Source organism: Balaenoptera ricei, chromosome 14 (assembly GCF_028023285.1).
Source record: "Balaenoptera ricei isolate mBalRic1 chromosome 14, mBalRic1.hap2, whole genome shotgun sequence".
Taxonomy (NCBI): Eukaryota; Metazoa; Chordata; class Mammalia; order Artiodactyla; family Balaenopteridae; genus Balaenoptera; species Balaenoptera ricei.
In genome coordinates this window covers 6,822,021-6,844,516 of record NC_082652.1, presented here as the reverse complement: position 1 = coordinate 6,844,516, position 22,496 = coordinate 6,822,021, and the positions used below count along the sequence as shown (strand labels likewise).

At 48.5% G+C, this 22,496-nt stretch overlaps 3 protein-coding genes across 11 annotated transcripts in view; 1 reads left to right on the top strand and 2 right to left on the bottom strand.

The window, feature by feature from the left end:
- RILPL2 (Rab interacting lysosomal protein like 2) overlaps positions 1–603 on the bottom strand; it is a 30,893-nt gene extending 30,290 nt beyond the window's left edge. The window contains exon 1 of one of the 4 annotated variants that reach the window (XM_059895121.1): positions 275–603. The gene's annotated coding sequence lies outside the window, so the exon portion shown is untranslated. Of the gene's footprint in view, positions 1–163 lie in introns of all 4 variants that reach the window. The other 3 variants (XM_059895120.1, XM_059895122.1, XM_059895123.1) reach the window with 3 other exon arrangements.
- SNRNP35 (small nuclear ribonucleoprotein U11/U12 subunit 35) lies at positions 313–9,138 on the top strand. Of its 2 annotated transcripts, none has more exons than XM_059895118.1 (2): positions 313–599; positions 5,969–9,138. In XM_059895118.1, the coding sequence occupies exon 2, from the start codon at positions 5,972–5,974 to the stop codon at positions 6,710–6,712; it is 741 nt and encodes a 246-aa protein (XP_059751101.1). In that variant the 5' UTR covers positions 313–599; positions 5,969–5,971; the 3' UTR covers positions 6,713–9,138. The 2 variants fall into 2 exon arrangements, with proteins under 2 accessions (XP_059751101.1, XP_059751102.1); XM_059895119.1 differs by having other exon boundaries at positions 579–669.
- A 503-nt stretch (positions 9,139–9,641) lies between these two features.
- The window catches only part of RILPL1 (Rab interacting lysosomal protein like 1), a 45,358-nt gene continuing 32,503 nt past the window's right edge, over positions 9,642–22,496 (bottom strand). The window contains exons 5-8 of one of the 5 annotated variants that reach the window (XM_059895112.1): positions 20,564–20,736; positions 18,562–18,654; positions 12,228–12,251; positions 9,642–10,488 (exon numbers count right to left, since the gene is read on the bottom strand). In XM_059895112.1, coding sequence (XP_059751095.1) covers positions 10,344–10,488; positions 12,228–12,251; positions 18,562–18,654; positions 20,564–20,736 — 435 coding nt within the window. In that variant the 3' untranslated portion in view covers positions 9,642–10,343. Of the gene's footprint in view, positions 10,489–12,225; positions 12,252–12,525; positions 12,614–18,561; positions 18,655–20,563; positions 20,737–22,496 lie in introns of those variants that run through there. The other 4 variants (XM_059895114.1, XM_059895116.1, XM_059895115.1 and 1 more) reach the window with 4 other exon arrangements.

Here is a 22,496-nt window from a genome sequence, read left to right as displayed (position 1 = left end):
GAATTCACTGATTCCCTGCGGGGCCCAGGAAACGGCATTTAAACCAGCTTCCACGCGATTCTCAAGTCAGTCTCCAAACTGACTTTGAAGAACTGTTTTGCTTGTGTGGAAAGCGAACGTGTTAAATTTACGGGTTAGAAAAACTCTGGCAAAACATACGTACAAAGTTTCCTTGTGAACCGGCATACGCATTTTCTGAGTAAAAAAACCCCACAATATTAATCAAATTCTCAAAGTGAGTCTAAGAACTAAAACTCGCATCGCGCTGAATCACCTCTTCGCTACGGAGAGAAATTCAGCGTCTCCCAGACAACTAGCTGCACATTCGATCGTCTTTCAACTTTTGTTCAATTTAGCAGTTTCTGTCTTCGTGAAAAATTTTAGAGAAACGGAAAGCTCATTCTCTTCGGAGACGATATGCAGTCGACACTCAAGGCATGTGATTAAATTTCTTAAAATAAAAGCAAAAACGGAAACAGGGCCCGTGACGAATCTGCTACTTCCGATGTAAAGGTCCCGTCAGTCAAGGAGGAAGAATCTTCCGTCGCTTCGAGCTCGGCACCAGGCTCCGTGGGAAAGGAAGCCCGAACCTTGCTGAGGTGAGCGGGAGCGGTTTGGTGGGAGTAGGGCCCACCCTGGCGAGAAGGACGAGGGAATTCGGCCTGGACGGTATGTCGGCGCGTGCGTGGGCCGCCATGTTGAAAGCGGGCAAAGGGGAGGGGGGACCTTTTGGGGTTGTTTTGCCGGGAGCGGGGGCGACAGCTGGGTTGGTAGGATGGCCCCTTCCGTCCTGTGCCCCCTCAGATGGTGACGGGGTGGGGAAGGCAGCCCTGAGGGCCGGCGGCCGAGACGGAGGCGCTGCGGGGCAGGGGTGGGGGGGCGGATCGGAAGTATAGACTTTTTCACGGAGACTTCCGCGTTAGCGTCCACGGCCTCAGTGCGCGTGCTCGGACGGCTCTGCGCGCCCACCTTCAGTTTGTTTCCCAGCTGGTGGGAAGCGCCGGTTGTTCTGTTCTGCAGACTCAGCCTGGGGACGAGTGCTTTGTTTGTTTGCTTAAGAATAGCTTTTATTTGTATAATAATTTATAATTAGAAAGCGCTTTCAAAGACACTACCTTCTCTCATCTTCACAAAAAAACGCGGTGAAGAGGCATTTAGCAGCACTTAACAGGTGATTTAAATTTTGCCCAAGATAACACTAGGTCTTACACCTGGGTGTTCTGGCTCCCAATCCAGTGCTTTTTCACTTTCCACACCTCTGCCTTTAATGGTTCATTGCCCCACCCACCTCCACCCTCAACGATTCATCTCTCACATCCCATCTCCGTTTATGAAGTAATGACGAGAATCTAAACATCCAGAGAGATGGTGGTAGAAAATCTCAACGCAATGTTGCAGCGGAGGAAATACACCTAGAAAGATTAACGAGAAGCTGTGAAGCCCGCTTTTCTCTTGGTATATAGTATTGACAGGAGCATGCAGGTGAGGGAGAAAACCGGAAACTCATCTTTTATCCCTTTGTAATTTTTTTCCATGGTTTAATTTGAGGAACTGTTAAAGCTTTGAACAGGAGCTCTGACTGTGTACAGCAATGTCAGCTTTATTTGGTGGATCTTTGTGACCTTTTCGTGTGGAATGGGGACGGGTTCCTTTCCCACTTGGCTGCGAGCGGGGCTCTCAACCTCAGACACCCAGACGTGGCCTGCTTTTTCCTATCCCCATCTCAAACTTTATATTTTATGACAGCTATCTAAGGAAAGAGTTAAGAGCTCAAGCTCTGGAGTCAATAAAAGCCCTTGGTTCTAACTCCCCCGCTTGGCTACTTCTGTGATTTGGAACAAAAGACAACCTTTTTGCCTCTCACCTTTGGCACCTGAAATGGCAGTAATAGAAGTGGGTGTGTCCCGGTATTGTTGAGAGGTGAGGGGAGTTAAGTGCTTAGCACCGAGCCTGGCACCTCCTAAGTGTTCAATACAGGTTAACTATAATTATTATGGTCTCTGTTTTTTGTTTGTTTTTCCTGCAATCTTGCGATAGAGGTAGGAAGTAAGATTAGAATCTTAAGAATTTTAGGGCCATTTAGAGAATACCAGAGCAGAGATCCAAGTAACACAGTGATCTCTCTCTCTTTTTTTTCCCCCATGTGGAGAAATTACAGCCATAATAGACAGAAGACACAAAGTGAGTTAGAGGCAGAGCCCGGACCGGACCAAAAGCGGCTCACTCTTCTCGTGCTCCTTCCCTTGTTCTAGCTGTTTATCATCCTTTTACTGATAAGGATACCAGAGAGGTGTCTTCTCCAAAGTTGCTTGTTAATGATGAGACGCATATATGCCCTCCTTTTACAATTTGGTGGCAGATGGTGTAATGTCCTGCCTCTCAATTTTCTTTCTTTCTTTTTTTGAAAAATTAATTAATTAATTAATTTTTTGGCTGTGTTGGGTCTTCGTTGCTGCATGCAGGCTTTCTCTAGTTGCGGCGAGCGGGGGCTGCTCTTCATTGCTGCGGTGCGCGGGCTTCTCATTGCGGTGGCTTCTCTTGTTGTGGAGCACGGGCTCTAGGCGCACGGGCTTCAGTAGTTGTGGTATGTGGGCTCAGTAGTTGTGGCTCCCGGGCTCTAGAGCGCAGGCTCCGTAGTTGCGGCGCACGGGCTTAGTTGCTCCACGGCATGTGGGATCTTCCTGGACCAGGGATCAAACCCGTGTCCCCTGCATTGGCAGGCGGATTCTTAACCGCTGCGCCACCAGGGAAGTCCCTGCCTTTCAATTTTCAATGAAGTGGTCCTTTTTGTCTGATTTGGACCAAAATAAGTTCAGTGAATTTTGTTTGGAGTTGGTTCAGTTCCCCAGCATTTATCAGGAAGTGTCCTAGGGTCTGGGGACACTGGGTTGAAGAGTGTTTATTGTGAAGAGTGTTTATTGTGTGTTGGGCAAAACGTGATCAGTATGACAGAAGAGGTACCATGAGCTGTGGGACCAACGGATTTGCTTCATGGGGAAGAGGCTGGAAGCCAGACTTGGAAGGACCAGTAGAATTTCCACAAGTGGAGATGTGGGCGGTGGAAAGGAAGAGAATATTCCCAGCAGAGGAAATTGCACCAGGAAAGACATGGAGCCAGGGGATTAGGGCACGTTCAAGGAATGAGGAGCAGTCCTGGGTAGAACAGGTTCTGCAATGGAATATGGTGAGAGGCTAAGTGAGAGTCAGAATTCTTGAGTTCATTGACTTTGGGTTTTATTCTGTAGGTGTTTTACTTTTTTTTTTTTTAATAACTTTTTAAAAAAATTTATTTGTTTATTTTTGGCTGCGTTTGGTCTTCATTGCTGTGCGCAGGCGTTCTCTAGTTGCGGCGAGTGGGGGCTACTCTTCCTTGTGGTGCGCAGGCTTCTCATCGTGGTGTCTTGTCTTGTTGCAGAGCACAGGCTCTAGGCACACGGGCTTCAGTAGTTGTGGCACGAGGGCTCAGTAGTTGTGGCTCACGGGCTCTAAAGCGCAGGCTCAGTAGTTGTGGCGCACAGGCTTAGTTGCTCCGCGGCATGTGGGATCTTCCCGGACCAGGGATCGAACCTGTGTCCCCTGCATTGGCAGGCGGATTCTTAACCACTGCGCCACCGGGGAAGTCCCGGTGTTTTACTTTTTTACTGGGAAAAGAAATTCCACTGTGATCACTCCCCCTACATAACCTGTAAACTGAAGAACAAAAACAAAAAAGATCCTTGAGGAAAATTTGAGGGGGGGGGGGAAACTATAGATACCATTTTAATAAATATCATGGAAAGATGCTGTTAGGAATGAAGATCACCAGATATATTCGACAGAGCCCTGGTTTTTAAGTAACATATTTCAGCCTTGGCTCTAAAGCTTTACAGAGGTGGTCACATGATTACTAGCAGGGTCTGAAATGTTGGCAAGCACCGAATTATTCAAGAAAATTCACATGAATCAATTATCATGTGTCAGACTTAAACTTACCCACCCTCTTTCAAACAAACATAGAAAGATCTTCTATCAGAATGAATGACAGTTGCAGTGTGCTTGCTGAACTAAAATTACCATTGCAATCAGTTCTCAAGCTCCAAAGCATAGATGGATTATAAGCTAGGGAAGTGGGAAGAAATCCCATCTTCCTTTTTTTTTTTATATATGTAAAGTTTCTTTTTATTTATTTATATATATATTTTGGCTGCGTTGGGCCTTCGTTGCTGCACATGTGCTTTCTCTAGTTGCAGCGAGTGGGGGCCACTCTTCGTTGCAGTGCGTGGGCCTCTCATTGCGGTGGCTTCTCTTGTTGTTGAGCACGGGCTCTAGGCGTGCAGGCTTCAGTAGTTGCAGCATGCGGGCTCAGTGGTTGCAGCACACAGGCCCTAGAGCGCGTGGACTTCAGTAGTTGCAGGGCGTGGGCTCAGTGTTGTGGCGTGCGGGCTTGGCCGCCCCGTAGTATGTGGGATCTTCCTGGACCAGGGATCGAACCCGTGTCCCCTGCATTGGCAGGTGGATTCCTAACCACTGTGCCACCAGGGAAGTCCCCCATCCTCCTTTTGAACTAAAGAGGCTGCGGCTGGGTCACTCATTTTGGCTTTGCTCCCTGTTTACTGACAGATGCAAAATGGTGCGTTCAGAGCACCATTTTCCCGTGTAGTTTTGTTTTTTTAAAAAGTCCTTATCAGAATAATCTGGGAGGGACTTCCCTGGTGGTCCAGTAGGTAAGACACCCCGTTCCCAATGCAGGGGGCCCGGGTTTGATCCCTGGTCGGGGAACTAGATCCCTCATGCCGCAGCTAAGAAGTCCCGCATGCCGCAACTAAGGATCCTGCATAACGAAACAAAGATCCCGCGTGCCGTAACTAAAGACCCAGTGCAGCCTAAATAAATAAATAAATAAATAAATATTTAAAAATTAAAAAAAAAAAATCTGGGAGCGGGAATGTGGGGAGCACAGATGAAATAAGACAGGCCAGGTGTTGGTCATAGTTGGAGCCGGGTGAGAAATTCATGGAAGGTTATGCTGTTGTCTACATTGGTATGTGTTTGAAACTCTTGGTAGTAAGAGTTTTTAATTTTTATTAATGTTATTATTATTATTATATATATATATATATTTGGCCGAGCTATGTGGCTTGCGGGATCCTAGTTCCCCAACTAGGGATTGAACCCGGGCCCCGGCAGTGAAAGTGCCGAGTCCTAACCACTGGACCGCCAGGGAACTCCCATAAAGAGTTTTTTAAAATGCCCTTTTCCAGGGGCTTCCCTGGTGGTGCGGTGGTTGGGAGTCTGCCTGCCGGTGCAGGGGACACGGGTTCGAGCCCTGGTCTGGGAGGATCCCACATGCCGTGGAGCAACTAGGCCCGTGAGGCACAACTACTGAGCCTGCGCGTCTGGAGCCTGTGCTCCGCAACGGGAGAGGCTGCGACAGTGAGAGGCCCGCGCACCGCGATGAAGAGTGGCCCCCACTTGCCGCAACTAGAGAAAGCCCTTGCGCAGAAACGAAGACCCAACACAGTCAAAAATAAATAAATAAATAAATAAATTTGGGGAAAAAAAAAAATGCCCTTTTGCACAGAAGTTCCCAGGCTGGTTTCCCTATGACCATTTTAAAGTCTCTGAAAGGCGAGCCTGGATTTTGATTCTGGATTTTGATCCGTGTTGCCACGTTATAACAGCTTGTGTGTGCCCTACCGTGGCTAAGCTGGATGATACACGTATGCATCAAACTCAGGCACGTTGCCCTCTGCTTCTTCTGGGGAGGGTTGGTGGAGGAGTGCCTGAGAGCATTCTGGAGCCCCACCACCTGCCTTTGATACTGTCTCCCCTGCTTTCTAGCTGGGAGGCCACAGCGTCTGAAAAATCCTCTTCCTTCCCTGTTGGAAGAAGGGGTGAAAAGCAGTATCTACTTCATGGGGCTGTTGGAAGGATTGAATACGTAGCTTACAGTAGGTGCTGCATAAACGCTTGCTGTGCTTCTCCTTAGAACATGAACGATTGGATGCCCATCGCCAAAGAGTATGACCCGCTTAAAGCTGGCAGCATTGATGGCACCGACGAGGACCCACATGATCGAGCTGTCTGGAGGGCGATGCTGGCACGATATGCCCCCAACAAAGGCGTCACAGGAGACCCCCTCCTCACCCTGTTTGTGGCGAGACTAAACCTGCAGACCAAAGAGGAGAAGTTAAAGGAAGTATTTTCCCGCTATGGGGACATCCGGCGGCTTCGGCTGGTGAGGGACTTGGTCACGGGATTTTCGAAGGGCTATGCCTTCATCGAATACAAAGAGGAGCGTTCTCTGCTCAAAGCTTACCGGGACGCCGATGGCCTGGTTATTGACCAACACGAGATATTTGTGGACTATGAACTGGAAAGGACTCTCAAAGGGTGGATTCCTCGGCGACTTGGAGGAGGCCTGGGGGGGAAAAAGGAATCTGGGCAGCTGAGATTCGGGGGGCGGGATCGGCCTTTCCGAAAACCCATTAATCTGCCAGTTGTTAAAAACGACCAGTTTCGAGAGGGAAAGAGGGAGAGAAGGGAGCGATCTCGATCCCGAGAAAGACACTGGGACTCCAGGATGAGGGATCGGGACCATGACCGGGGCCGGGAGAAGAGGTGGCAGGAAAAAGAATCAACTCGGGTGTGGCCAGAAGGTGACTGGGACAGAGAGAGGGACTTCAGAGACGACAGGGTCAAGGGGAGGGAGAAGAGGGACAGAAGTAAGTAGACTCCATCCCCTGCCAAACCCAAACGAAGGTACCCGACCAGTTAAAGTGCAGGGAGACCTGCACTGCTTGTATACGGAATCCAAGTCCAGTGGTTGAATAAAACCTACTGATGAAAACAAAAACAAAACAGAAAAAACTTACTAATGATAATGGGGTTGGGTACGTTTTCTTTCGACTCTGGAATGCAGGTTCAAGATGAACACGCTGATAGTTTGAATTTTCTCTTCTGCATCTTATAGTTTTTGTTTTTGTTTTTTGGGGCTCATGGGCGGTTTGCGGGATCTTAGTTCCCTGACCAGGGATTGAACCCGTGCCCTCAGCAGTGAAAGTGCAGAGTCCTAACCATTGGACCACCAGGGAATTCCCTTCATCTTATAGCTGTAAGGACCCATTATTTGATAGGCTTGAGAAACAATTTTGCAGTCACCAGCATCTGTACAGAAAGGCCTGTGTAAGGAGCCATCACTCATTTAATTTGGCAGTACGGAATTTGCTTTTTCTCCCATCTATTGGAAATGACCATTTTGAGGGCTTGGCAAAAAGAGGTGATGACTGAAAACCATTTGCACTGATCTGTGACTCCTGGGAACCCAAATCTGGTCAGAATCTAAGTTGTGTGTTTTCCACCTTTATGTCCATAGTGCAGGGTTTGCTGCAGTGAAATAAAAATGAGATAGAAAAATGAATCCAAGGAGAATGTCCAGAGACTTAGTACCAAAAGCCAGTCTTAGCAGTGATCTGGGTCAGCAACCAGCTTCTCTTGAACAAATGTAACTCCATTCTCTAGCCAAATGCTGACTACCTTTTTTCCTTTTCTCTTTTTGGCGGGGTGGCTGGCATTTAAAATGAAAACCCAGAGTTGCAGGGCTTTGGGGCTATGGTCTATGGCAATCCTCCAGCCCTTGGAAAAGAGAAAGTTCAAAAGAAGTGAGAGTGAAATGAAAATGAAATCAATGAAAGGGTAGCAGCTAGTTCCGATGGGCTGATTTGCCTTTTCCCTCTTGATCATCCGGCCTCTGGTTTGTTTGAAACTGGATATATTGACCTGAACTTCTGAGAGCTTTGAATAAGTACCATACTGTTCATGTGATTTTTCAAGAAAGTGACATTCAACATTTTTCTTTTATCCATGGCTGTGTCTTTGAAAGTTCAGGTTCTTAAAATTCAGGATGTCTCATGTAAAGTAAATGTCTGATTTAGTAGCAAGACTCACACATTCATTACTAGGTTTTTGCATCAGGAGTATGAATCTCATTGTTACATAGGGGACCTACGATATCTTAAAATTGCTGTCAGCTGTTAGAACTGTTTTAGAAAAATATGCTCTTTCCTTTGTAAATTTCCAGTGCAGAATTTTACTATTCTCCTAAATCTCAGAAGACCGCCTTGCAGGAACACCTTTATGATTTCACCCACGTTTCATTTACAAAGTGTGTTATGGGCTAGAGTTGGTAGGTACATTAGGTAAAACAAGCCGCTCCACATCAGGGAAGCTGAGTTGTGAGACAGTTTCAGAAGAAACACATACAGGGGCAGCAGTGTTTACATAGTGTTTACATAGTCTAAGCTGGCGGTTATCAACCCTGCATACCAGAATACTGATGGATGGAAAAAATATGCACATTCAGTCCCCACCCCTGGACATTTGGGCTTAGTCTTATAATGGCCCTGGTAACCAAAAAAAAAAAAAAAATTAGTAGAACCCCCGTCAGGGACTGTAGTTGTCAACATGGCAAAGGCGGATACCCTCTGACCCGGCAGTTCTGCTGCTAGTTTATTCTGCAGACTGATGCACGTGTGTGAAAGTGTGCAGCGCTGTTTCAGAAAGATTGGAAGCTACGTGTCCACCAGTGGGGCCTGGACAAACATGAACAAATTACACTCGATGGTCGACCAGGGTTCCTCAGTCTTGGCACTATTGACGTTTGGGGCTGGATAATTCTTTGGTATCGGGTGCCGTCCTATGCATTGTAGGATATTTAGCAGCGTCCCTGGGGCCTACTGGATGACAGTAGCACCCACCCAGTTGCGACAACCAAAAATGTCTCCAGTGAGTGCCAAATATCCCTGGGGGCCAAAATCACCCCTGGTTGAGACCCACTGTCTTTTATACTGGTGTGAAGTCATGTCCAGGGTATTCTAAGGAAAGAAAGGTATGGGATAGCATGTGTATAACACGCTGCCATTTATGTAAAAAGAGAACAGAAATATATCTGTATTTTTTTTACATGATTGCATGTATATTTATAAATTATTTCAGGAAAGACACCCAGGAAACTACCAACACTGGTCACCACACGGGGAAGGCAACCAAAGGTGATGCGGGGAGGGGGATTCCTCAGCACACATGATTTTATACTCTCTGAGAATAAACTCTAATAGTTCTAATGGGCAGTCAGGTTGGAGAACCACTGCTCTAAACCAACATTATCGTGTCTGGTCATTTTTCTCAACGATCTGGAAACGGAGTTGATGTAGATTCTATAAACCGACTTGATGGTTTCTTGGCAAACCACAGTAAAATGTATAGAAAGCAGTCCAGTCAGATGTACCTGAGTGCCCTGTTAGGAAATGGTACCTCTCTCAATCCGTGAGCACCCAGACTTGCACCCTGGGTGCTCCGTGGGTGGAGAGAAAGCATTATTTGGGTAACCCCTCAACTTGCCAGTTGCAGACAGGGCAGGTGGCTCTCCGTCTCCACTGCACCCCATGAGTCAGCCAGACATTTGGTCCCCAAGCCATCTTTTCACCCACCGCCATTGCTTTGGCAAGTCTACCCTACCCACCATCTGGCAACCCCTAGGGTTCCTTCCGCACACCACACTCAATCCGCTTTGGGACATTTCTCTTCTTCGCAGGGGACTAAGTATTTGACACAGTGAATGCTGAAACAAGATGCCAAGAAAAAAAGAATCCACACAAGAAATGTTGCAATGTCTCATCCTTAGCAACTTTGTTTGGTTAGTACTGCATAACTTACAGCAGATTCCAAGGCACTGGCCTTGAACATTGCTACATGCTCTAGGCATTATCAGTAACAAGGTGCAATAGAGAACCACAGGCTCTTGCAAACTTGTCTCCAGTTTCTGGGCGGGAGGACTGTCCTCCCTATTTTCCGTTTGCTTTGTGCCTAAGCTGGGCCAGCTCATCCTGTGACTTCAGAGGCCCTGCCTGTCTAGTCGATGCATCCTATATATTATGCTACCACCATGACAATGTCATGAACGTAACTAATGAAAACCTACCACTTCCCTGCCTCCCATTTAAGTATGACAAATGTGATCATAAAACCTCTACGCAAATAATTTCATACAAAGCAAGTCAAACAGCAATTATAGCGGCATGTGATGTATCTGGCGAAGCTTGCGTTACTGAAGTTAATGCAAAAGTCAGCTTCCGCTCGTGGTCTTATTAAATATATATCCTAAGGGATCAGAGTCATCTATTAGAAACAGTGATAGCCCTGGTATAAATAAACGTTTCTTTAGAGTTTGGCATCCGTTTTTTGACGTGCTCCCTCAAAGCAGACAGTTTGTTGGAGGGATCAGGTTTGAGGGTGTGACACCCAAGGCGGCCAGGTTCTGTTGCAGGCGCTGGTGGTTCAGGTCCAAGGACAGAGGTGGGTCACGGTCACAGGTGCTGCAGGGCCTCCTGTCCTTGCTCCGTGTAACCGTCGTCGCGGTGGCAGTTGGCCCACTGGCCAAAGGACTCGTGGATGCGCACGTTTCTCTGCGTGTTGGCCAGACGCTTCTTATCTCGGGAGAAGAAGCTAAACCTTTGAGAAGGGAAAGAAAGAAATGAGAGGCTGCCCTTGGCCACGCACGTCACAGTTTTTGCAATGCCAGCAGCAAACGTGAGGGAGCAAATCAACTCGAGGTGTGAAGGAAAACGTTCGGGCTGCGGGTCAAAGTTATTCCAGAAAGCAGCAGGGCATTCTACGTGTCATTGTCACAGTACCTTGGAGGTGACACAGTGTGAGCAGGGTGTGCACATAGGTGATGTACCTCCCGCCTTAAGCACTACTGAGGATTTCTTCTCATGACCAGTGGAAATAAAAAGCTACTGGAAACATACATCATGGGTTTCTTTACCTTAATGATGCACAGAAAGGAATACTTGAAAGCCATATGGTACTTAAGACGATTCGGATGTAAAGAGATGAATATTTTAAATTTAAGTAACTATTTATTTCATGTGGATTGGGAAACTAGGTAAGTAGCATATCAAAGCCCAAATTTCATGGATATTACTACAGCTTAGGATGAGGTGAAAGTAGGTAGTTAAGAAAAATGAGGCAATTAAAATATGTATTAAGGAATAGCATACACGGTTCTCTGATTAGATGAGCATTATGAATATAGTATGTGAATGAAATTTGGGAAATATTAATTTGGACAAGTGACAAGAACTGATTTAATGGTGATTAAAACGGATTTAATTTAAAGGTGAAAGCCTTTAGAAGTTATCACAGTAACTATCTACATAGCAACAGCTAAAGTAGACCAAGAGGTCTTTTCAAAACAGCTGTGACTATTGGTCATTGATCAATCTGAGTGAACCATCTGATTGATGCCTAAAAGATAAAAGTAGAACTCTCAGGCCAAAAGCTGATAATGTGGCCCATTTAAAACAAAGTCAGCTTAAACTCCACCTAAACATAGACTAGGACCCTGGCCAGTAAACCTGAGTTGGCCTATTTTGAGTATTTCCCCAAAGCCCTTTCTAAGCTGCCAACTGTCCTTCTGTACTCTCAGCCTCTAATTAAAGATTCTTTCTATTCTTACCAAGTTCCCCTACTCTTGAATTTTGGTTTCTGAACTTGGTAAGAAATATAGTAGCTCTGTTATGTTTTCCAGGGGCAGGAATAGGAAGGAACCCCTGAAGAACTAAAAGCTTCAGATCAACTATTTTTAGTTCCCTCTGTCCGTTTACCTTTTCGTTTTTTGGTTTGTTTTGTTTTTGTTTTTTAGTGCTGTGGCCTATGGAGTTCAGTTTTAATCACATCTGAGTGAAAATGATTTTCCTATTCTGTGGTTACTGGATCCTACAATAACTTCCTAGCAGGAATAAAGTGGTCTTTCACTGTAAAGCTGGGGCAAGCCAAGTCTGTCTGGAGAAATTCTCCCTACCAGCTAGTCTCTTTTTTTCTGCAACCAATATGTGTACTGGTAAATGAAGGCATTCTTCTCATTCTGGGTTATTTGTGAGCTCTTTCCATAGTGTAATCAAAGCAATTAGCTGGCCAGAAAGACAGTAGCGCTTATCACTGTTACATGTCATGTCTACCTGATTCAAGCAGGAAAGCCACTTGCCACTTCCTGTCCAAGGGGACACAGAAAGAATCAAGACAAAAGTCTCCTCCTCTGCTTTTCCTGTTTTAACAAGATCAAATGGCTTGCTGACTATGGCTTGGCAAAACAAAGCGGTTTAGAAAGCCAGGCTGTGAAGATCGAAAACACAGCGTTAGTGTCACTCGGGGCGGGGGATGGGTCATGGTGGGCGTTGATTACTGACCCGTCACTTAAAGGACCTTCTTTACTGGATCATGGACAAGGTCGTTTTAGAATGGAAACAGAAAAGACAAAAAGAATTATTGGTGACAGAGCCGAGAATTCCGAGGCTTCACTCGTGCAGATGGAGCGTCATGAGCGGCACGTTTGAAATCGCACTCCATGCCCACTTCAAATGGGAACACGCAGGTGACGGCCATGCAGCTAAAGGGGCCAGAGGAGACAGGCCAGCCCCAGCAGTAGCTGCAACAGACATTCCAAAGGCACAGCTCAAAAGGAAACCAGAAAAATGCAGTGCCTACGAGGGACACAAGTCGTCGGACAGGCTGCAGAGTGGGGTCATCTATTATCAGTCCGGCTGCTACCATGGGCATTATGGCTGTAAACATCCTGGTTAGAAAAGTACAGATAGACACAGAGAAGGTAAAAACAGGGGCGGCATGAAAAAGAAACACACTCCACAGACAGGTCGGCTGAAGGGTTTGCTTATGGTTTATGTGGAATTATGGCCCCCAACGCCCCCCATTCATATTTTGAAAAGTCCGAACTCCCAGGAGCTCAGAATGTCACCTTATTTATTTATTGAATGTCACCTTATTTAGACATAGAATCCTTGTAGATGTAACTAGTTTTGGTGAGGTCATACCGGAGTAGGGTGGCCCTAATCCAATACAACTGGTGTCCTTATAAAAGGGGGAAATTTGGACGCAGGCACGCACACAGGAAGAAGGGCATGTGAAGATGCAGGCAAAGTTTGGGGTGATGCTTCTACAAGTGAACAAAGGCCAAAGATTGTCAGCAAACCACTAGAAGCTAGGAGAGAGGCGTGGAGCAGATTCTCCCTCATGGCCCTCAGAAGGAATTGACCCTGCCAACACCTTGATCTTGGACTTCTAGCTTCTAGGAACTGTGAGACAACACATCTCTATTGTTTTTTGTATTTTTTTGGCCACGCCACTTGGCTTGTGGGATCTTAGTTCCCTGACCAGGGATTGAACCCGGGCCCTCGGCAGTGAAAGCACGGAGTCCTAACCACTGGACCGCCAGGGAAGTCCCTACCTCTGTTGTTTAAGCCAACTCAGTTTGTGGTACAACAGCCCTAGCAAACGAATACAGCATGTGATAACCACATAGGGAAGACAGGGTGGCCTCAAGGGCTGAAAACGCAGGCCTGGGTGTGGGGTAGGAAGTGTCAAAACCTGCCGTGGGATTACGTGGTGACACTCTTGGGTGTCTTCCAGCCCGTCTCCCCCAGCTGCCATGAGCTGCAGGCTCTGTGCCCTGAAGGCAGCCAGGGGAGACCCAGGAGAGAAGGGGAGGCAGCCAGGATGGGCCGGGCAGGAGAAAGCCTGCATCATCACCCGACTGGTAAGTCAGAGCCGACAGTGAATGCTTATCGGTTCCTTGTCTGGGCAAGGAAAATGAAGAAGAAACTCCAACTAAGCCTCCAGAGCTTATTTTGAACAGCTTTGATTTCTTTTTTTTTTTTAAAGAGGTTGGCTGAGAAAAGATATAATATGATTATCTCAAATGAGGTTTGAGAATTCTCTGAGTCTGGATCACCTTTGACGCAACTTCACAGACTAGCTGGGTGTTGGCACCTTGGCAAAACTACCTGGATGGCTTCTGAGAGACAACGAGAAGAAGGGGCTCCATTTGGTAAATGAATGGGCCCAATCCCCAGGGGCCAGGCTAGCGGGTACCATTAGCTTTCCAGGGGCTCTAAGCCACAAGGTACTGCACCCACCTTTACCAGGACCCCTCTCTAGCATAACAGGGAGCCCCCAAAGACAAAGTCGTTGTTTGGGGGATGGCCCCAGGTGTGCGGGGTGGGTATTCTGCCTGGACAGATGTTTGCCCACTGGGAAATGCTGGACTTCCTTTGGGGCCCAATCAGGGGCCAAACTGATGCACCAGGGCCTTGGGACACCTGGGGTGTTCCAGCCGAGCTATTCTCTGTGTGTCTCGCTGGGATCCTGGAACGGACGACCCCCTTCCCTCTCTATTCCAGGTGCCTTGCTGCAGGAGCTGCAGCATGCTCTAGAGGGACAGCCACTTCCATGAAAAAAGACTGGCTTGTTTTGGGCAAAAGTTGTCTCCTGGATACGATGTAGCTGGTTTCAAACTCCCCCGAGCCCCTGCCACCGCCCCGCCCTGCGACAAATTATTTCTGGAAGACTCAAACCAAATGAAGTTCTAACAGTGGCGTTGCAGGCAGTGTGACGGGCGGCTGTAAAGAAGCTATTTCTGGGCTGCAGTGAGCAGGGCGGTGGGTAGGGGGACAGGGAGAGAATGCCCTGTTGTTGCTACCGTCGGATACTTGGGTGGCTGCCTGCTCCGAGGCCAACCTTTCCAGTGTGTGAGGCCAGCTGTTCCGATCGCAGCTTCCCTGGCTGTGCCTCTGCGCCCCCTGCCAGCTGCCTGCCTCTCAGGTCAGCCCCCCGCCCCTGCTCAGCAGCGAGCAGCTGTGCGTATACCTGTCAGCCCAGGATTGAGAGCCGGGCACCACACAAAGGGGGCGCTGGTGCTGGTGTCCACTGGGGATGAGGCTGGAGCCACTCAGGCGCTCCCTCGTGACCTGCCCAGCCAGTGCCAACCCAGACTGTCCGGCCAGCAGCTGCTCGATCACGAGCTATTCTTGGAAGGTCTTCTGGGCACACTGTTTTGACAGGCGGCAGGAGCTTCTGGTTCCCTTGACCAGTTCAGCCCAGAAATGTAGACTCTGGCGTCTCTGGCTGGTGGTGCATTTGAGAGATAAGGGAATTGGGCAGCCAGCCCACAGCTGGTGACTCGGGAAATGGGGTGAGGAAAAGGGGGGTGGGGAGGCCGAACGAGACAGCTGGGGCGAGCACTGTCTTGTCTTGGCCAGGAGGCAATCAAAAGGCATGGGTTCCAATCCCGACTTTGATCCATCCAGCAAGGTGATCGCAGTGAAGTCAGTGGGCTTCTCTGGGCCCCAGTTTCCTCATCTGAGAAATGGGGCTAACTGTCCCAGCTCTGAATCTCTGACAGGGTGGAAGATACCCTAGTTCAAGTGCTCCAAGCCGGTGAAGCCCCTTCGAACCTCCATGGTAGTTACTGCTTACTTACTGGAGGGTGGGGAAAAGTGGTCAAGGGCGAGAAGCTGAGCTGGAGAACAGCTGTGAGCTGCACTAAAGAGGCTGTGTGACTCATACTCCGCAGAAGCAAGGACGAAGGGACCAGACAGAGCCAGACGGGTGCCCGAGAGTGAAGGACGGAGACAGGCATGGAACCGTCATTCCCTTGCCCCGGTCCCCAGAGAAGATCCATCCCTGCCCCAGGCTCTGAGCTCCTGGCCACACTGAGGCAGCTTCTGGTGAGTGGCCGAGGTGGACAAAGTGACCAGTGTCCTGTCTGGGCTGGTCAAAAGCCTTTTGTGCCATTTGGATCTTCCACTTATCCCCTAGAAGGCCGGGGCGGCCATGGGACTGGCCACCTGCACCCCGTGGACGAGAGATTCTGAATTCTCTCTCCCTCTCTGTCTCTGACTCCCAGATTCCATCGGCTTCTCCTGCTGGGCTCAGAGCCCCAGGTCTTGCTGAGCAACCAGAGGCCAAACTGAAGGGGAGAAGGGTTTGAGAACAGGGCCCCAGGGTCCTTTCTGGAACAATCTGGAAAAGAGGACCAGGCACCACAGCCTACTCGTGTGTGGGTATAAGAACTAGTGGGAAAAACATTGTTGGCTAATTCTGACAACTTTCCTCTGGATTTTACCCAGTTTGAGATTTGCAAAAAACAACTCTTAAATACCTGTTTTAGAGAAAGGGGGCTGGAGTGGAAAACTAGAAAGTCAGAACATCCCTGCTTCAGAAGGAAGTCTTAGAATTACATATGACTTGGAATTACAGTGCCAGAGACGCTGTAAATGCAGCACACTTGGAGCAGAGATGCTAGAAAGGTCTGATTGTTAAAGGGAAGGAACTGCTGAAAGAAGAAGATAGATGCTGGTCTCTTGGTCTCACCCCTCCCTTAGCTAAGGGAGGAACTGTGTGGGCTCATGAACTTTTTCTCAATTTCCCCAGGTTTTAACCCAAAGCATTTAAGATCACTTCTGCTCATCCTTACATGCAAGTGGGGCTGGTGGACAGATCAGGGTCTAAGCGAAGTCCATCCCATTTCTTGGCAAGCACTGGATGGGAAACCCTAACCAAGGATACTGAGTACATCATAGAATCGAGACCAGAGGGCTCCTCCTCCCCCAGGATGAGGCTACAGTGGATGCCGGTTACTTCTGTCTGCTCAGCAAACTGATCTTGCTTGGGGTCTGTCCTTCCCCTAATCCCAGACCATGGGAACTGGATGGAGTTAAAGCTACTCTAAGTTTCAGGCGTGAGAATGAGACCCAGACCAGACCTACGGATGCACTGCCCTGTGGGGTGATCATGTGACCCAGTCAGAGCCAAGGAGACTCAATTCTGTGACTTCTGTGGGAGAGTCTCTCTTCCCACTGGAGTTTCAGACAAGAAAGCAGAAGCCTGAGCCGATCGTGGCCATATTGCCACCTTGAGGGGACAGCACGCCCAAGAATACAGCCCACAGAAAGGAAAACAGGTAGAGGTGGAGGGAAGCAGGCAGAGCCCTGAGAACAAGACCTGGGTCCAGCTGAGCCTGAAGCCAGGGTGACCTGAAAATTTTTAGTTGCTTGGCCAACAGTTTTTCTTTCTTTAAATTATTTTGAGTTGCGTTTCAAGTGCCTGTGGGAGATTACAAACTAATACGTGGCCAACATGGTGTTGGGATTCAGAGGAAGCCTATCTGGTTCCAAGCTTCACCCCCAAGAAATATTTATCCCTAACCAGAACTGGGGACCACACCCCCTCCCAAATCCAGCAGATCTGCTTGACCGAGGGCCAAGCAAACAAGCAACGTGAAGCTGGCAGGAGAGGCTTGGAAAGGAGCCACGTGTTAATCCACACACTCCAGAGGGCGGCTAGCCTTTCCCAGGGCCCGGCATCTGAACAAGTCGCCCCTTTCTAAGAGCAGAGGGTCCAGCAGTTACACACATTTTGCCTTCCCTTCCTATCCCCCAACACCGAGGATTACGTCAATTCACAGGATAAGAACTAGCCAAGAATTTCCAAACAAAACTGGAATATAAAGGTTGAGGCATCCGAGTAACACTGCAATTCCTCTCCCCACACACCCCAGTTGGCTTTCCAACCCATGCCACTCGCTTTCACAAAGCTTCTACCAGGGTTTGGGGGGAAAAACCGAAGCCTCTTCTGTAAGAAGGTGCAAGGCTGAGAGTCAGGAAGACCCTCTCAGGGGACAAAACGAGGCCACGAGACAACTGGGAGCAGGAGGCCCTCCTGCAGAGTTTAAAACGTGGGCTCTGGGCCAGGCTGCCTGGGTTCGAACGCTGGCTCTGCCTCTTATTAGCTGTATGACCCTAGGCAGGTGATTGACTTCAGTGCCTCAGTTTCCTTAACTGTAAAATGGGGATGACAGTGCCCTCACCTCAAGGGCTATGGTGAGGACTCAGTGCCATTATCTGCAGGAACGGTACCCGGCAGATAGGTTCTTAGTAGATATTAGCACATAGTAGGATCTTACTAGATATTAGCACATAGTAGGTTCTTACTAGATATTAGCTAACTAGACCAGAGCTTTAACCCTTTATCTGAAGGGCTACAGGGGTCAACGAACCTAAAACCGTTTGCAAGACTGTATGATTCCACCCTCACACCCCCCGCCGCCGCCGAAAGGGTCTGCAAACTCTCATTCAAATCTCAAAGGAGTCTTTTGATGCAAGGACTCCGAAGTAGCTTTAAGTCTAGTTGAGGGCAAGGACTAGGTCGCCCCTTCTCTTGTGTGTCCCCCACAGCCACCAGGGCCCAGCGCTGCATGTATTATGCACCAATGAATACTTAACGGAGAGACAGATGGATAGGTGAAGTCATCACAGAAAAGCATACATGGGGTGGGCCTGCGGCCATTCGGACACCTCGGAGCTGGGGTTTCAAGGCCTTAAGATGCGTGAACCTTTCCCACCACGCAGTATTTGCTGTCCTCAAAGACATGCCCCGCCTGACACACTCAAGCAAGCCCAGGCCCCAGCCCTTTCCCGCCCCCTCGGCCTTCCCCAAACCTCTCTGCCCAGGGACCCCCCCAAGGAGGAACTCAGCCTTCAATGTACAGAGGTGACTCTGCAGTCAAGGGCCAGGCCCAGCGTGCCCCGGGTTTAGGCCCAGCCCCGCGGAAGGTGGTTAGTAACAAGCCCAGCCCTGGAGCGGGTGCCCAGGAGAAGTGAGAGGCTGTGTGAGCCGCCAGCTCAGCCGCGAGCGAGCAGCCCCAGACGCCGGGAGCGCAGCACTTACAGTCGCTTGATCCCAGACTCCGGCTGGGGGGACATTCTCGGGTGGGTGACGGGTGGAGGTTGGGGTATTCGATTTTCCTCTTCTATTTCTTCACTGGAAGGAGTTGAGAGGTGTGAGATAAGAGTCAAAAATTCCATGAGAGCTGGAATATTCTCTCTGATGGTCTGGGAGGGAATGTACTTTTTCAGGGGAGTGAAAATAAGGGACCCAGGAGGACAGCAACGGTGGCCTTTGCCCCATAGGCTCTCTGCCTCGGGGGCTGGCCTCTGGAATGGCCAGTTAAGAGGAAGGATCAGTCCTGGAGGCAACGGTCACAGGTGCCTGCAGGCCCTTTGGCCCAGTTGGTCACATGTGAGAAATTTCAGGAAGGTACCCACATCTCTATTTTAAGTTTACTTTGGAGATTCTAGCTGAAAAGAATGGCTTCCTATTTCCTGTTCTTGCCAAATGCTTCCTTGTCTCCACACCTTTGTGGTTTATTCTGCCTGGAATATGCCACCCACAACATCTCCCATACCTGAAACGTACCCCCCTATCCTTTAGGGAAGGCCCAGTTCAAATGCCACCTCCTCCATGAAGCCTTCCTGATTTCTGCCCCATTCCCAAGCCAGAAGTGATTTCTCTCTTCTTTGAACAGCCAGCGCACACACTGTCATAAAACTTTCTTATGTGGCAGACTCACAGTGGGTTTTCAATAAAAATGTGTGGCACTGTGTTTTCTCTGATGTCTTATCTTCCCTACTGGGGCAGGGACCGCATCTGGTGCATCTGTCCTTCCTTCCAGCTTTCCATTCAACAGGTAGTTGTTGTGCGCCTACTCTGAGCTAAGCTGCATCCTAAGCGCAGGGAACTTAGTCATGAACAAGACAAATAAGGTTTCTGGTCTCATGTTGTTGCAGTCTGATGCGGAAACAGACAATAAAACAAGCATGTTCATAAACAGGATAATGTGAGACGGTGAAAAGCGCCATGAAGAAAGTAAAACTGGGTAAAGTGATAGACAGTGACTAGGACAGAGCGCTCCTTTGGAGGGGTGTTGATGGAGAAGGAAGGCCTCTCTCAGGAGGTGACATCTGACCCGAACCCTGAATGACCAGGAGCCAACCATGGGAAGAACCAAGGGGAGTGTTTTCCCAGCTGCAGGAGCAGCATGTGCAAAGGTCTTGAGGTAGAACCAAGCATGGTGTGTTCTGAGGAACCAATAGAAGGGTAGTGTGTACAAAGCTGAGCAAGTGTGAGGTGGCAAGGTACTAGACGGTGGTCTAAGTCAAGGGCAGTGCTGTCCCCAGAACTTTCCACGAGGATGGAAATATTCTATATCTTCATTGTTCAATACAGTGGCCACTAGCCACAAGTGCCAATGGAACGCTTGAAATGTGCCGAGTGCAACTGAGGAACTGAGTATTACATTTTACTTAAGTTTAACTCATTTAAATTTAAATAGCCACATGTGGCTCGTGGCTAGTGTATCAGACACTGCGGCTCTAATATGTACAAGGAGTTCATTGGCCACGGATGGACTAAATGATCAAATATTAGGCTCTATCGCTCCACCATCTCTTATCTCTAATTCCAAAATCCAAAAAGCTCTAAAAACCAAAATCCGTTTTGTTTTATTTTTGGTCATTCACTTGGTGGCAAAACCTGAAATGAAATCTCGTGAGGCTGTTTATAGTCTTTATTTATCCCATTTAGTAGGAATGTTCGTATCTTTTGCTGCAAAAATATTCACGTGTTTGATTTTGGGAGAGCTGCCCCAGGACTCGCTGGTAGTATAAGGTAATAAGGTAATACAGTATACATAATATTCTTCTCTAACAGGAATGCACCTGAGCCCAAGAGTTTCAGAAAGGAATTATGAGTTGGTATGTGTGTGCTTCAGGCCAGAGACGGTCCCCACAACGAATACAGATGCAATCCTTGTCTTCCAGGTGTGAATTTGTCCCCAGACTCTGCACAACCTCAGAAAGGAGCCAGCCTGGGAGCTCCCAGGGGCACTCACCTCTTATAGTATGCCAGCTCCTCCTGCAACAAAAACACTTTGGACTTGAGCTCGTTCCTCTCGTGCAGCACGTCCCGCAGTTCCTGCAGCGTGAACCGGGGGCGGTTGGGGTCCTTGAGATCCATGGCCACCTTCTCCGCCTCGGAGACACACGCGTCTCCGCCCAGCTCCATCTGGAGGAGGGCAGAGATGCTGCTAATGAATTCCTGGCCGCCGCCACCAGCACCCACTCCGCATCCTGCCGGAGCCCGAATTTCCCACCCTCCCAGGGCCTGAGCAGCTTGCTGAGGACGCTATTTTAAGAACTCGAGGGTGGCCTCTGCTCATGTTCTGTGCAGTCAGCGTCCCTCGGGAGACCAAAGCCCGCGGCCACCTGCGCATTGTTTGCCTTCTCAATAGCCAGACCCGCAGTCCTGGCGCCTCCCCACCTGACTCAGGGTTTTATTACAAATAACATTAAAAGGTGTCCGAGGAGAAGAAACCGTGTCCTACCCAATGCTGCCACCCTCTTCAATCTGCCTGCTTTCCCTCTCCCATGTTCTTGACTCATTTTCTAGCCAAGTGCATTGCTAATTTGGCCAAAGTTGTTGGAATCAGAGACAATGCGCAATTCTCTATTCCTTTTCATTTGATATTAAGTCATATACAGTTTCCCATTTGTTACTGGCCTTCTGGTCAAGCCTGCTCCTCCCCAGTGGCTGTGAGCATCTTTTCACTGGAGTTTGGTGGAAGCCCTGGTTGGGGCGGGGGAGTGGGTAACATCACAGCCAATGTTCACACGCAGGGCATTTCTTTCTTTTCCACACAGGTCACACAGATGGATCCTAGCCTGTTAAATCACCTGCTTCACACCAAAATCCCATCCTCCTGCCCTCTTCCACAGCAAGGAGCTTTTTTAAAAAAAATTGTGATAAAATTCACTTAACATAAAATTTCCATTTTAAAACGTGCAATGCGGCGGGTGGTGTTTAGGACATTCACAGTGCTGTGCAACTACCACCTCTACCTAGTTCCAAAACATTTTCCAGAGGAAACTCCACACCCATTAGCAGTCACTCCCCATGCACCCCTCCCCCCCAGCCCCTGGCAACCACCATCTGCTTTCCATCTCTATGGATCTGCCTTTTCTGGACATTTCCTAGAAATGGAATCATATGATATGTGGCTTTTTGTGTCTGGCTTCTTTCACTCAGCATCATGTTTTCAAGGTTCATCTACATTGTAGCCTGTGTCAGTACTTCATTCCTTTTCATGGCTGAATAATATTCCACTGTGTGAAGAGACATTTTATTTATCCTTTTATCCACTGATGGACATTTGGGTTGTTTCTACCTTTTGGCTATTGGGAACAAGGCTACCATGAACATCTGTGTATGAAAATTTGTTTGAACACCTGTTTTCAGTTCTTTGGGGTATACACCTAGGAGTGGAATGGCTGGGTCATATGGTGACTCTATGTTTAACTTTTGGAGGAACTGCCAAACAGTTTTCCACAGTGGCCGCCCCATTTTACATTCCTGCTAGCGGTGTAGGAGGGGTTTGACATTCTCCACATCCTTGCCAACATTTTTTTCTTTTTTGATAGCAAGGAAGTTTTTACAAGCTTTCCAAGTCAGCTATCCAAATCTGCAGGTGGCCACACTCTCCAGGCAGTGTACTATTCCTGACACCCTTGAGCTGCCAATGTCTCGTGATCGTCTAGAAGGAGTGGACAAAAGCTTAGGACAACAGTGGGAAAGCTCTGGAACAGGGGAAGGAGGGACTGAAATACAGAACTGCCCCCCGCCCCCACCAAAAAAAAAAAAAAATCCCACAGAAGCACAAGGAGAAAGGGACTCCCACCTAGACGGGCCAGGATGCTGAAGGACTCCAGAAGGCAGAGCTGAGAGGCCTCACGTCCTGGGAGAGTCAGGGACATGCTGTTCTGGGAAAG

Coding starts and splice junctions, on each gene's coding strand:
- SNRNP35 (XM_059895118.1), top strand. CDS start 5,972: ATGAACGATTGGATGCCCATCGCCAAAGAGTATGACCCGCTTAAAGCT.